This window comes from Dysidea avara, chromosome 14 (assembly GCF_963678975.1).
Source record: "Dysidea avara chromosome 14, odDysAvar1.4, whole genome shotgun sequence".
Lineage (NCBI taxonomy): Eukaryota > Metazoa > Porifera > Demospongiae > Dictyoceratida > Dysideidae > Dysidea > Dysidea avara.
The window spans coordinates 138,789-153,356 of record NC_089285.1 but is presented as its reverse complement, the minus strand read 5'-3'; the positions used below and the strand labels follow the sequence as shown (position 1 = coordinate 153,356).

The following is a 14,568-nucleotide window of genomic DNA, read 5'->3' as shown; positions in this document are numbered from 1 at the left end:
ATGGAGGCTGCTTTGGATGCAATGTATCAGGCATGTGAAGCTGCTACCATGCTTCATGTAAATGCAAATTTAACTGCCGAGCAGCCTTGAAAAGTCCCCTAAAGGGTTCGAAACGTGTGGAGGAAGGATGGGTTACGTTAACAAACAACAAAAATAGTAAGTTCATCAATTGTAGTGTTAACTTGTATCTATTAATTTATCACCATTAAGGACTCCACAAGTAGTGTTGAGTCCCCTAAAGGGTTCGAAACGTGTGGAGGAAGGATGGGTTACGTTAACAAACAACAAAAATAGTAAGTTCATCAATTGTAGTGATAACTTGTATCTATTAATTTATCACCATTAAGGACTCCACAGGTAGTGTTGAGTCCCCTAAAGGGTTCGAAACGTGTGGAGGAAGGATGGGTTACGTTAACAAACAACAAAAATAGTAAGTTCATCAATTGTAGTGTTAACTTGTATCTATTAATTTATCACCATTAAGGACTCCACAAGTAGTGTCGAGTCCCCTAAAGGGTTCGAAACGTGTGGAAGAAGGATGGGTTACGTTAACAAACAACAAAAATAGTAAGTTCATCAATTGTAGTGATATCTTGTATCTATTAATTTATCACCATTAAGGACTCCACAGGTAGTGTTGAGTCCCCTAAAGGGTTCGAAACGTATGGAGGAAGGATGGGTTACGTTAACAAACAACAAAAATAGTAAGTTCATCAATTGTAGTGTTAACTTGTATCTATTAATTTATCACCATTAAGGACTCCACAAGCAGTGTTGAGTCCCCTAAAGGGTTCGAAACGTGTGGAGGAAGGATGGGTTACGTTAACAAACAACAAAAATAGTAAGTTCATCAATCGTAGTGTTAACTTGTATCTATTAATTTATCATCATTCAGGACTCCACAAGTAGTGTTGAGTCCCCTAAAGGGTTCGAAACGTGTGGAGGAAGGATGGGTTACGTTAACAAACAACAAAAATAGTAAGTTCATCAATTGTAGTGTTAACTTGTATCTATTAATTTATCACCATTCAGGACTCCACAAGTAGTGTTGAGTCCCCTAAAGGGTTCGAAACGTGTGGAGGAAGGATGTAACAACAGAAATAATGTATTATCTAGAGTGACTCTGTATTGGTTATCTATCTATTTGTTGTATATTATTGAGCACAAAAGGCAATTGTTGGTATTAAATTTGATAATAGAATTTCACTTAAAGAGTGAGTTTTGTGTAGACGTGATAAAATAGGGGAATATCCCTACGGAAAAAAGAGGAATTTTCTAAGATCACTTGATTTATTATATCACCTAGAGTGACGTAGCATCCGTGTCACTTCCTCGGTCACTTCTCTGACACAAAGACTTTTGCTATATATAATTATTTGTTTGGCTGGTGTAATATGTGCCACAGGCTGGCGAAGCGCTACCTGTATAGTGTGAATCGAAGCGCAAGCGTATTAGGTGAAGCGCAATTATAATTGTGACCCGATTTGCGAAAAGGTACCTTTTTCGCACATTTCAAAACTCGAGTAAAGAGCGACTGAAAATTTCCAAAAATAATAAGCCTCCTTTTTTATTGCATATATGGGTGCGCATAAGCCTAGGCTATTACACTGCAAAATTATAGCTTCATGGGTACATCGTACCAAAAGATACTATGCAAAATACAGGGCCATGTGCACATACTACGATAGACGTAACACGGAATCACTTACAAATAGCCGATTTGTTTTCAATGGCGGTTCTTTTGCGCGCGAAGCTGCTGCAATGGCCAGTCGGAGTAGAAATAGAGTTACTTCAGCTTTAAACTCTCTTTGTAACGATGGGCTTGGTCACTCTCTAAACACAAACCACGAAGAATTTGAGGCGCTTATTGAGGAATATTTTGACAATGATGAAAGTGACGTAGAATCGGAATGCGGTAAGGAATCCATTAAAATATTTCTGCTATGTCGAGGTGAAAATTCCACCTAGGTTACGATGTAAACACTACTGAATGTGATGAAGACACTTATGAAGAATTTGACAACAATGCAGGTATATTTACAACATACACAAAAAACATTAAAATTAGTTGAACAGTAGGTCTTTTCGAAGAAGAGATTTCCCTGAACTTTACTTCAGCAGTTGATACTACTATGTCTCCAGGCAGTGGCATGCTTCAGTCTCCACTAGCAAATAACCACCAGGAAACGATGACTCCAGAATCTTCTTGTGTTCCAGAAGTGTATTGCCCAGCCAGTGTAGTGTCTACTGATAGTCAGCAGATCACCAGTACGCCTGATACATCACTGAATGATAGTCAGCCGATCACCAGTACGCCTGATACATCACTGCCTGATACATCACTGAATGATAATCAGCCATTCACTAGCACACCACTTACCAACAGAAGCAGTAGTACTCCTGGTTCAACATCTACAAGGAAAAGAAGGAGAATGGATTCAAACAGTGACAGTAGCAGTTCATCATTACCACCTCCAGCCACAGGTAGTAGTACACTGGTAGATGAAAGGGAAGGTCTACTTTGTGAAGAGTTCGTAGTAAACACATGTGGTTGCAAGAAGACTGATGGTAGACCATGTAGCTCTCAGTTCACAACAGAGCACTTCATTGAAATGAGGGCTCAAGCCTCTCTTATGACACACGACGAACTTGACATGGTCATCTTAGGGTCATTGATGACAACATTGAACAGGAGTGAGAACATCATAGATGGTAGACACAAGGCTAAAAGGAGACAAAGGAACTATTCTGACTACATGCACAACAGGGTTCCGGTTTGTTCAGTAACCTTTGGGATTCTTTATGGAATTGGACCAAAGAAGAGACTTCAGTCCATTAGGTCACATTACTTGGAATGTGGAATGACACCACGAGTCCATGGAAACAGTAAGTGTCTTCCTCACAACGCCATGCCATTTGATGTCATCAATGCTGCTGTCAAGTTTCTGCAGAACTATGCTGAACAACATGCCATCCTCTTGCCTGGACACATACCTGGATATAAAAGAGACGATATGAAATTGTTACCATCGAGCAGCAGTAAAAAGGTTAGTTTTCTTGTATGAAAGGACTGAAACAATTCTGTAAGTTCTTGGGATTTCAAAACTGGCATTCAAGGAACCATTGAGATCATGTGATCCTACTCACATAATATTTTTTCATAAAAGTTGACATGTTAGAAGCTTTCAAACATAGAAACAACATACTCTATACATGACCGTCTCAGCAAAAACCCGCTTTTTCGCACACTTGCTGAATTTCTTTTTATTGTCTCAGCGTTATCTCTAGTGCCTAAGGAGTGGATAATCCAAATTTCAGCTAATTCCGGTGAGCAGTTTTGGAATTATAGTGCTAGACAGTAGGTAGAGTAAGAAAATCGATTTGTACAACAACTATACTAAACATAAATTACATGCGCTTACATTCGAGGCTGTAACTCTTGTTTGCTTTACCCTACACTGTTGAAATTTGGCTTAAAAGATTCAGCAGTCATTGGCCAATCAACTGAGGCATAGGTTTAGACTGGTATTTGATTGCGTGGTTACTCACAAAGCCAGTTTTACAAAAGAAATGGCAACGATTCTTCACGTCTACTGCACTGTTAACAAATGCACGTATCAACCATATACCATTAGCGCTACAGAAACAAAACAAGGATTTTCGAACTCTCCATGAGCAGGCGAGTAAGATGGTATATAGTTGTCATTGTTTTGAGACTTCCTTCCCAGAGAACCGGCCCCATTTAAACTTGCAAACTTTTTCCTTTAGAATGCATAATTTTACAAATAATTTTCATTTTTCTAAATATGCATGCTTGTGCAAACAATGCGAGTTTTCGCTGAGACGGTCACATATGTCAGGCATAACAAAATCGCACTACAAGTTGTATTGTAAACGCAAACATTTGAGAGATGTAAACAGATGACTCTCCCCCACCCAAACAAAAAGAAAGAGAAAACAATTATTTTACATTTCAAACAGTGACACCACTCAGAACGATCTAGTGCTGAATCATTATTGTATTTACTCACATTTAGGATGTGTGGAGACGTTACAAAGACTCTTGCATTCAGGCTGGCATCAGATACGTAGCAAACACCACTTTTCTCGCATACTGGAGAAAGCTGCTCCCACACATTCTCATTGCCAAGCCACGCACAGATTTGTGTTGGGTCTGTCAACAAAATAGCACAGCTATTATGAGATCCATTAATAAACCAGAAGAAGAAAAGTCACAGGTAAATTTAGAGACATAATCATGACATTATAGAAAACAATACATGAAAATATTAGAATATCCCAATTAGAGATAACCATTTTGGTGATGAATATCACTTTAGTAACCTACTGTAAATTACAACAAAGCCATGTCTATAATGTGCAGATTGTCATTACAAAGCTTCACATGCTAAACACTTAACAAATCAAGGTTTGCCAGTATTCTATTCTGAAAAGTATCAAAGTTCTATTGTTTTTCCTACTGTAGACCATCAAGGAAGCTGAAACACACATCAAACATGTTAAGGAGGAGAGGGACTATTACAGAAAGGCATGCAAGGACAGTGTGAAAGCATTGGAAGAGCTGTACACACATGGTGAAACGATGGAAGTTCCTCTTCCTGGAGCAGAAATACCTTGCAACTCCAACAACAAAACCATACATTACAGCTTTGACATGGCACAACAGGTATTTGCATAAAATCATAGCTAACTGACTATAATGACTTACTTATTGTAGGTCCATTACCCAAGCAACCCTTTCCAGCCTGGTCCTATTTATTTTCTGACACCTCGTAAATGTGCCATATTTGGTGTCTGTTGCGAAGCTGTTCCTCGGCAAGTAAGTTGATACTGTGATGTTCATGAGTTGCATCTCCAATGTGCTATAATTTCAGATAAACTACTTGATCGACGAGGCATCCAATGTTGGCAAAGGTGGAAATACTATAATTTCAATGCTACATCATTTCCTTTATCATCATGGATTTGGAGAAAAATCAGTCCATTTCCATGCAGATAATTGCTGTGGCCAGAATAAGAATCGGTTTCTTATGTACTACTTCATGTGGCGCATTCTCACTGGCCAACATAATGATATCACAATCTCTTTTCTTCCTGTTGGCCACACAAAGTTTAGTCCTGATTGGTGTTTTGGACTGCTGAAGCAAAACTATAAGAAGACTTTTATTGGATGTCTTGATGATATTGTGAGAGTAGTAAACCAGTCAGCAAAACCAAACTACGCTCAACTAGTTGGAGCACAGGACGGAAGCAACATAGTGCCAATGTACAACTGGGCAGAGTATTTCGAGCAACACACCATCAAAACTGCGTTGAAGGGGATAACGCAGTTGCACCACTTTAGGTTTAGCTCATCACGCCCTGGAAAGGTATTTGTGAAAAACCGTATTTCTGACACCGAGCGGTGTATTAACTTACGGAAAAATTCTTCATGGCATCCACATCACACAGATCTTCCACAAGTTATCATCCCTGATGGACTATCTATAGAAAGGAAATGGTATTTATTCGATAAAATTAAAGAATTTTGTCCAACAGAAGTGCAAGACATCGTATGTCCTGAATCAACAGAACCTCGGCCATGACCTCCACTTCAGAATACTTCTGTGTTGTATGTATTTAATCTCTTTGAATTGTATCTGTTAACTCATTTTCTAGTTACTAGTGCTGTTACAGTAGTGTTTCACTGTGTTTATATCATAGGCCAGGTTAATTACAATCACGCCGCCATTTTAACCTGACAGAAGCTAACAACTAAAATTAATTATTGTATAATACCACGGTTCTCGCTGTGGCTATTATCCAGTATCATAGTTTACTCTGCTTGCTTTAGTCGGCTTATTTTAAACAACTGAACAACAAAAGCATTGAAACAGTGCGCACTAAAAGAAATCCTTCATTTGACAGGTATGTTACGTGTTTACAGTTGACAAAACTTCGTTACGTAAACAATAAACTCACCAAACAATCTGAATTACACAGAATATGGCAGTAGCACATCGTCACGAGGAAAAGGAAACAGCCATGCAATAATTAATCCGTTTTATTTTGTAATTTCACTCCGTTTCTGAACACAGCGATTTGTCACGATTAAGAAGAAGATTTGTCGCCTTGATTGGTTACGGAGAATATTCGGAATCTTATACTACAGGTTTGATAGATGTATTAAAGTTAATTTGTAATGTATTGAATCGAAAAACTCCTATATCTCAATAACGGTTGGGTGTATCGCGCTAAAATTTTAACAGCGAATAGTATGTGATTATACAAATGCTTTAATAACAAAAAACAGGTTTTGAAAAATGTGCGAAAAAGGTACCTTTTCGCAAATCCGGTCACAATTAGCTAATGTCTTCCTGCACTCATACACCAAAAGTTTCTGCTTAGGCCGCCAAAGATAGAAACTTCCATTGGCTAATATAACCGGGCTAATACACTTTGCGATAAACTTTTGACACTGTTAGCGTCGAGTGTAGCTGGACTGGCTTTATTACCTGGTAATACATGTAGGTATGGGATAGCGCATTTAGTATTGTTCTAATGTCGTTTTAGAAATGACTGAATCTGGAGAAGAAATTCTAGATATGGAAGTTTCACTGCCTACCACCAACAGCCATGAACCAAGGACATATGGGCCACACACCCCTCTGCTGGAAGCGTCTTTCGGGGCCTCCAACACAATACAGCCCCCTACTCCACCACCCAACAAAAAGAAACTGCCACCCACTCCTCCACAGTAACCAAGGCCACCTACCCCTCCGCAAGCAAGACCTTTCACTCCTCAACCGCAACATGGGTTAATGAGGCCCCTTACCGCCCCACCACAACAACTTCAAAGTTGGAGGGTCACATGACATCAAAATTGGAGGGGCACAGGACATCAAAATTTGAGGGGCACAAGAAAATGGAGGGGCACAGGAAATTGGAGGGGCACAGGACATCAAAATTTGAGGGGCACAGGACAATCTCCTCAGCAGAGACGGCGTCAAAGGGGTGGGAGAGGTAGAGGTGGCTTCAGAGGAAGAGGATGTGGCTACAGAGGTGGTAATAGTTATGATATTACAAAATTGAGCAATATAAAAATAATTTTATCTACAGGAGATATAACCCTAATCGCCCCAGTGCAAGAGGCCACCATGACAATCATGAAAGGTTAGTGCATAAACAGTTTAAATGTTTGTGACATGTGCCTCTTTTACAGGCACACATCTACTATTATTTATTGCAACAATTGCAACTATTATTAGCCAATAACATTATGACATCATCTACTATTAAACTTATTGTTAAAAGAAAATATTATAGAACATACTGTACATGATCTTAAGGGATGCGATTACATGTGCATGATGCATTTTGTTCTCATCATGTGTTCTTTAGACAATACCACATCAGTTGATCACTTTGTCAAGATTCGCTCCTCGTACCCACACATAAAAACATAAGTATCAACATAATTCTATTCCACACCTATAAAACATTGCATAATAATGGTAGGAACTACACCAGGACAACAATGGGTTCATATGGTGTACAATGTATGTCCTTACACACATGAACAGTTTTGTTCCTACAATTACACAAGAAGTGAGACAGGTAATTTAGTCGGATTTCTAATAAACTAATGTTGATTTATTATCTTAAAACAGCACTGGCTGTGACAAAGCTGAATTTACTCAAGGCCAGCAAAGAAAAGGCGACCTACAGATTAGACCAGGTCTCAACATACGATTGGGGTCAATTGATACTATAAAAGTTCACCATGATAAAGTCATCACACAGGAGTATTTATCACGATGAACAATACCACTATATCTATTGATACAACATAACTATGCACGTACATACAAGTATTATCATGGTTGCATTGTTGTAAGTTTTAGTTCCGCCTCAGTTTTCATTGCATCATTCTAACACCTCTGCCTCAGGCGTTTAATAATTCGAATATGCTACTGTGGAGCATCTTACTGTCTTAGGAAATGGTCTGCACCAGAAGCGGAGAAAAGGAGGTTGTAGCTATGCCCCTCGCCATGGTGTGGGTAACCGCAAGTCTCTTAGTGATAAGAGACTCAACCATGAGTTTATTTGTGAATAATTAAATGGCATTTTAATCAGACTTCAAAGAATTGCTTACATACCATTTTCTAAGCACAATAATGGAAGCCAACCATTCCCCAAGGAGTAGCATAGGTGCAAGAGACCATGACTAGGAAGTTGTCACCAGGAGTCAGAAATTTGTCACCAATAATCCACTAATATCTCAGTCGTGGATTGTTATTGGTAGTTTCTGCCCCTTGCATGCAGACATGAATCCACTGACAAAATAATTATTATTACGTATAGTCATGGTCTCTTGCACCTATGCTACTCCTTGGGGAATGGTTGGCTTCCATTATTGTGCTTAGAAAATGGTATGTAAGCAATTCTTTGTAGTCTGATTAAAATGCCATTTAATTATTCACAAATAAACTAAAATACTCAGTTGGACTAGATTCTGGACTATTATATATGTATTCATGCATGTGCTTAATCTTGCTTGTGGTTATTGTTATTGCCGTTTGTGTTCGAGAGTGATGCACATGTGGTGCTACAGCTGCATGCATCATGTAAGGTTTTTTCCTCCAGCTGTTCTTTTTTTACCCATGTGGTTTTTGTTCAGTGGGGGTTTTTTCCCTTGGGGGCAGATTTGGGGTCAGCTGTCTCCAAAATTTAGGCAAAACCGATACTTTATTGTTGCAGACCCTGCTGTAGCATCACACAGGTCTACAGATCACAGGGCAGTTATTAATGTGTTGGGTAGTGTTTCCAGTATCTATGGTGTTTCATAGTTAGCTATGGTGGTGTTTTGTAAATAATTATTTTCAAACAATCATTAAACTCTTGCTTGGTGCACGGCAAGCAAGAGTTTAATGATTGAAAATAATTATTTGCAGTCTTGATTAAACTCACTTTTTCTCTAGTTTGTTAACACCTCACAACCATCCTTACATTTGTACTTTCTATCTTTTACAACACTACAGTGAAGTCATACCAAAAATTATACAAGGTCACTTCAGTGGTTTAAATTTACTTTTATTTAGTTTGTTAACACCTCACAGCCATCCTCACATGTGTAATTTCTATATTTTACAACACTACAGTGAAGTCGTACACAGAAAAATTATATAAGGTCACTTCAATTGGTTAAACTTACTTTTCTCTAGTTTGTTAACAACCTCACATGTGTAATTTATATCTTGTACAACACTATAGTGAAGTATTACATTGGAAAATGTTTCCTGTAATTCACTGTCTCTTCAATGGATTAAACTCACTTTTCCTTAACATCTCACAACTGTCCTCACACTTGTAATTTCTATCTTGCAACACTAGCTACAGTGGACTCATACAGTGTAAAAATTTTCCTGTAATTCAATGTCATTTCAATGGAATAAACACTTTTTTCTAGTTTGTTAACAACTCACAACTGTCTACAAATGTGTACATAATCGTCACTATTGGATTAGACTATGTCATAGCATGTGTTGTTTATACAACATGGTCAGGCAATATGGCACTAATATTCTGGTATTAGCACTATGGTATCAGCAACAAAATTTTATGAGCTCTCGAGATACCTTTCTCCACTGTTTATACTCTGAGATACTTTCATCCTTCCTTCGTGTTATAAACCATCACAACTCTGGTTGTTTTCGTTACGGCTTCTTTCTCCTGACATTATCTACCCGGCATCTTGGCATTCCGCACCTGATAGATCATTAGTTTATTTGGGGGTACTCTGTTCCATTTTAGGTGATTATATCACACTTCCATTCTAGGTCCTGTTCTGGAGAGTGTGGTGTTCTAGGTCGTACAAATACATAGAGTTTATATCGCAAGAGGTAGGCCTCGCATGAGCAGGAGGTCAAAGTTCCACGATAGATTATAGAGGCGCTTAAATTCAGCGTATCTATCACCTAGTTTTATGCGCAGCACACATAAGACTGGTTGCTATGACGTGAACGAAAAATCGCGGTTAATAAACTAGTTGCTGGACGCTCAAATAGGTTATACAGGTGGGTGCTTAGTAACGTGTGATACATTAGAATTGGTTGCCTGGAACTGAACTGATGTTGCTAGGACGGCGTTATTTAGAAAACCGTACTTGGTTATTAAGAGTTGCAGAAACAAACCCGTCATTTTATTTAACCTTCGGATATCGCTTCACCCAATACCGGTTAGTGTTCTGTTCTATACCTTGTAGTTTTGCCTGTGAATTAATTATTTATGACGTCACGTTTGTATTCTTATTATTTTGTCCTACTTCTTCTTCTGGTTGTACTTTGTTGTCATTCTGATTAATGACTCATGAATTGAATGAACCGAACCCAACAATTGTTACAGACCCTGCTGTAGCATCACACAGGTCTACAAATCACTGACCACATGGCAGTTATTAATGTGTTGGATAGTGTTTCCAGTATCTATGGTGTTTCATAGTTAGCTATGATGGTGTTTTGTAAATAATTATTTTCAAACAGTCATTAAGCTCTTGCTTGGTGCACGGCCAGGGTCTATTGTCACTCCAATAGGCACTGTAGTACAATCTGCAACCATGATCAAAGTTGGTCAAGATCAATGTTGATTTTGACTGTTGCCTTTTACCAAAAAAGTACCTTGACTACCGGTATTCATTCTATTATATTCATGCATTAATTACTCACACAGCTAGGACCATGCTGGGGAAACAGCTTGACTATTGTTCAAATCAACCTTGCTTGTTGACCGTTCATTTTAAATAATTTGCCACTCACATTTATTGTTGATGCGTCTTACCTTTATATACCTGTGAAAACAGTTGACAATATGATAGTTAACTGGGCAGCAATCTACCCAGTGATGTAATATCCAGGGAAGCCCTGACCATAAATATAGAGTGTACATTCGATGTGCTCCTTGGAGGTGGTATAGGGGGCCTGCCAGGTGCCACATTGGAGGCACCTATATTTTGTGGTGGTAGCTGAGCTGGAGTGCTCCTAGGTGGTGGAGTGGGTGCCCTTATTACCCTACGCTGCTGAGGTGGGGTTGGTGGCCTTATTACCCTACGTTGAGGCGGGGGAGGTGGTCTTATTACCCTTCGTTGAGGCGGTGTAGGTGCCCTTCTCTTCCTATGTGGTGGTGGAGTAGGTGGCGTTGGTGTAGGTCTCTGGTAATAATTAGATGCGGCTTCTAGCAAAGGTGTAGCTTGGGGTGACACATCCATGTCTAAGAGTTCGTCTCCAGACTCAGTCATATCTAGCCGGCAATAAACAGGTATTATTGTACAAACTTGACGGTAATACGCTATACCTACCAAAGGCACAGGAACGCAGCTAAAAAGGAAACCAGGTATAAGTCGCTTTCCACCAAAACTTTTGACGATGTAGATGGTTTAGCCAATGGAATTAAACATTGCTTCTCTTGTTGGCGATACCACCAACATACGCGGTTTGTGAGTGCGGGAAGAAATGCCTGTACATGCAATCACGAGTTAGCTGATCTTAGAAGTCAAAATTCTTTCGTCTGGTATATATATATATAGAAGTAATACCAAAAAGTATGATTATGCAAATAGCAAACAGCTAGTACGCTACAATCAGATGACAGTTGTGGTAAATAATTAGCTTGGAATTCACCTGGGGTCTTCCCTTCAACCCAGCTGCACTAATTAATCTGCAAATATTCTATGACATGCTTTAGACCACAAAGAATGCACTGAAATTTGTGAAAGTCCTGTGTTGAAAAGTAATGAACTGAAAGTCCTACAAATGGAAAAACAAGCATGTAACACTGTAACTTTTGAAGAAGTTCCTTCTCACATTTTTTTCTTTTTTTTGATTGTAGCTACTCTACACAGAAATAAAAAAATACTGTAACTCCAATAGATGAGCTTACTATTTCTGTAATACAATGGTACACCAATGGATTATTAAACTCACCATACTTAACATCTCCCTACACTTGTACATAATTTTCACTGTGTTACTCCAATAGATTAAACTCATTTTTCCTCTAGTTTGTGAACACCTTCACAACCATCCTCGCACATGTAATTTCTATTTTGTACAACACTACAGTGGAGTCCTACAAAGGTAAAATTATACAAGGTCACTTCAATGGATTAAACTCACTTTTCTCTAGTTGCTAACACCTCACAACACGTGTACATCATGTCCGCACAAGTCTACATGGTCCTCTATCTTGTACAACACTACAGTGGAGTCTTACTGTTTCCTGTAATTAAATGTCACTTCAATGGCTTTCCCTCTAGTTTGTGAACACCTTCACAACCATCCTCACATGTGTAATTTCTATCTTGTACAACACTACATTGGAGTCCTACAAAGATAAATTAATACAAGGTCACTTTAATGGATTAAACTCACTTTTCTCTAGTTTGCTAACACCTCAACACGTGTACATCACGTCCGCACAAGTCTACACGGCCATCTATCTTGTACAACACTACAGTGGAGTTTTGACTCCTGGGGACAACTTCCTAGTTGCAAATCCTCTACTAAAACCCTAAAAACAATTGACTATCCCTGGGGTTTGTTACTCGGAGCTAGTAGGTGGGGATTTGTAATTTTCAGAAGTGAAAATCCTGGCCTTCCCCCCATCTCAGCCCGTATCTGTGGTAGTCGGAGATTACATTGATAGGCGGAGATTACATTGATAGGCGGAGATTACATTGATAGGCGGAGATTACATTGATAGGTCCATTAAACAAACAATATTGTATGGCTATTTGTGCTGCAAATGCCCCTACCCTGGGGATAAGTAACAGTATGAAGGCCTCTACTAATCCTCACCCACTGTCTGACCTGAGGTAGGTAGGTGGGGCGTGACACTGAAATAGTGCAAATTTCTAATTAATGCACTCTATACATGAGGTTTTTGCAATGTTTTTGTATAAATTGTCCAAGAACTGTTAAACATTATTCACTAACAAATCGGGAGAATAGGTAGGGGTGTCTATAAACTTCATCATCCTAAACTCTACAATGAAATTGGGGAGACCCGAGAGACCGGGCTTGTGAATTGAGAAACGTAAATGAACAGTGTTACAAAGGCTTACTTGTTACGAAGTCGAAGGGATGAACACCAGGGTTCAATTCCTTTCTGTGATCTTGGCTTGAACCTACATCCTCTGCTCAAACATTCTTCTATGAACGCGAACGTTGACTACGCGAATAATTAAACCATAAATGTCTTTAATTTCGATTGTGGGTTTTGCCACGTTATTTGTTAATTAACAAAACCCTCTGGGGACAAAACTCTAATGTAGAGAAACAAAAAAGTGTTAATTAAAACACTAGTGTACAAAACAAATGATTACTAGTGACTAGTAATGAAGTAATCTGGTTTGCAATTAGCTAGTAGTGGCTATCAGACGTGACTGCAGCTGCTCCGATCGAGTCTACAGTTTTCAAGCCAGTGTTGGCCAGTTTAGCTATATTTAGTTCCATTAACATGTCAGTTATAGCCATGCAGTGCTTATGAGCTACTGGTTTCACTGTCCCTAGTAATGATATCGTCTCCAGAGTCTGTTCAATACCAAACATGAACATGATGTTGTAGCTACTGATGCCCGTTATGTACTGAAGCAATGTGCGAGGCAATGTGGTAAAGTCCGCTTCCAATGCAAATTCACTGTAAAGGCATGATAAAGAAGCTTTCTTGTCTTGATACTTCACTGTTGGAGCTCTTGCAGTGTAAATTTTCCATCTGTAAAGTACAACATTGTGTGATAGATCCAAAAGGTTATCTAGGTAGAGTCATCAGTGATGAAAATAATTTCATTTCACAGTAGCTATATAGTTCACAGCCCACATAGCCCAGTAGACATAATGTTCGCTGTATAAACGAACGTACAATCAAATACAACAAAATTACAGTCTTAAAAGACTTACTCAGCATGACTTAGCTAACTTAGTGACTAACAATGATAGAGTATATTCTATTTATTTTTTGCCAATATTTGTATGTTCTGTTAGAGTACTGTAAATCCATCAAACTTGTATTGTAATGAAGCACGGACCAGCTGTCCAGGTATTTAGTAATTCTGTGAAGTCCTTTAACTGCTGGAAATGTATATGAAAAAGTACTTTAAAGAATTATGATTGTCCTACTATCCACATCCTCCAGTTTTCACTTCTGTAAATAATTTAATAATGTAAAGTGACCACAACGGATATTAAATATGTTACAAGTTACAGAACTTACATATAGTACAAAGGTTACAGACATCACGTACATGTACGTTACAAATATACAATACATGCCTTAATTGTTACAAATATATTACATACATTATACCAAGAGTTCATAATAATTATATATAGTAGTAGATAGAGTATCCAACACTGCAATAGCCCTTCAATACATACTGCATTATGAAATTACATCAGTATTACATCATATCTGAATGCTCTAGGATATTTTCAGTAAATTCCAGCATAAGGATTCGACATGAAAGGATTCGACATGAAAGGTGATAGATGTTGATACGCATTGCATGATATATCT

General features: G+C 38.6%; 1 protein-coding gene and 3 long non-coding RNA genes across 8 annotated transcripts; 2 read left to right on the top strand and 2 right to left on the bottom strand.

The window, feature by feature from the left end:
• Window positions 1–210: 210 nt before the first annotated feature.
• LOC136244910 (uncharacterized) lies at window positions 211–679 on the top strand. The gene is made up of 3 exons (XR_010695643.1): window positions 211–293; window positions 348–430; window positions 622–679. It is a non-coding gene; the product is annotated as an uncharacterized lncRNA (long non-coding RNA).
• A 1,308-nt stretch (window positions 680–1,987) lies between these two features.
• On the bottom strand, window positions 1,988–6,346 carry LOC136244341 (uncharacterized). 3 transcript variants are annotated; one of them, XR_010695159.1, is made up of 7 exons: window positions 5,983–6,340; window positions 5,440–5,505; window positions 4,730–5,382; window positions 4,032–4,174; window positions 2,789–2,994; window positions 2,473–2,724; window positions 1,988–2,412 (listed from the first exon to the last, which is right to left on the bottom strand). It is a non-coding gene; the product is annotated as an uncharacterized lncRNA (long non-coding RNA). The 3 variants fall into 3 exon arrangements; XR_010695158.1 differs by having other exon boundaries at window positions 1,988–2,331; window positions 2,381–2,724; window positions 5,983–6,335; XR_010695157.1 differs by having other exon boundaries at window positions 1,988–2,724; window positions 5,983–6,346.
• On the top strand, window positions 3,047–6,646 carry LOC136244338 (uncharacterized). 3 transcript variants are annotated; one of them, XR_010695155.1, is made up of 5 exons: window positions 3,047–4,238; window positions 4,487–4,687; window positions 4,739–4,840; window positions 4,896–6,518; window positions 6,574–6,646. XR_010695155.1 is itself a non-coding variant. In XM_066035916.1 (4 exons), exons 1-4 carry the CDS (start codon window positions 4,200–4,202, stop codon window positions 5,604–5,606), a joined length of 1,053 nt encoding a protein of 350 aa, XP_065891988.1. In that variant the 5' UTR covers window positions 3,047–4,199; the 3' UTR covers window positions 5,607–6,533. The 3 variants fall into 3 exon arrangements, 1 of the variants encoding a protein (XP_065891988.1); XR_010695156.1 differs by having other exon boundaries at window positions 3,047–4,429; XM_066035916.1 differs by lacking the exon at window positions 6,574–6,646 and having other exon boundaries at window positions 4,896–6,533.
• Window positions 6,647–11,630: 4,984 nt separating this feature from the next.
• On the bottom strand, window positions 11,631–12,344 carry LOC136243894 (uncharacterized). Its single transcript, XR_010695012.1, has 4 exons — window positions 12,171–12,344; window positions 11,979–12,123; window positions 11,859–11,888; window positions 11,631–11,801 (listed from the first exon to the last, which is right to left on the bottom strand). It is a non-coding gene; the product is annotated as an uncharacterized lncRNA (long non-coding RNA).
• Window positions 12,345–14,568: the final 2,224 nt, after the last annotated feature.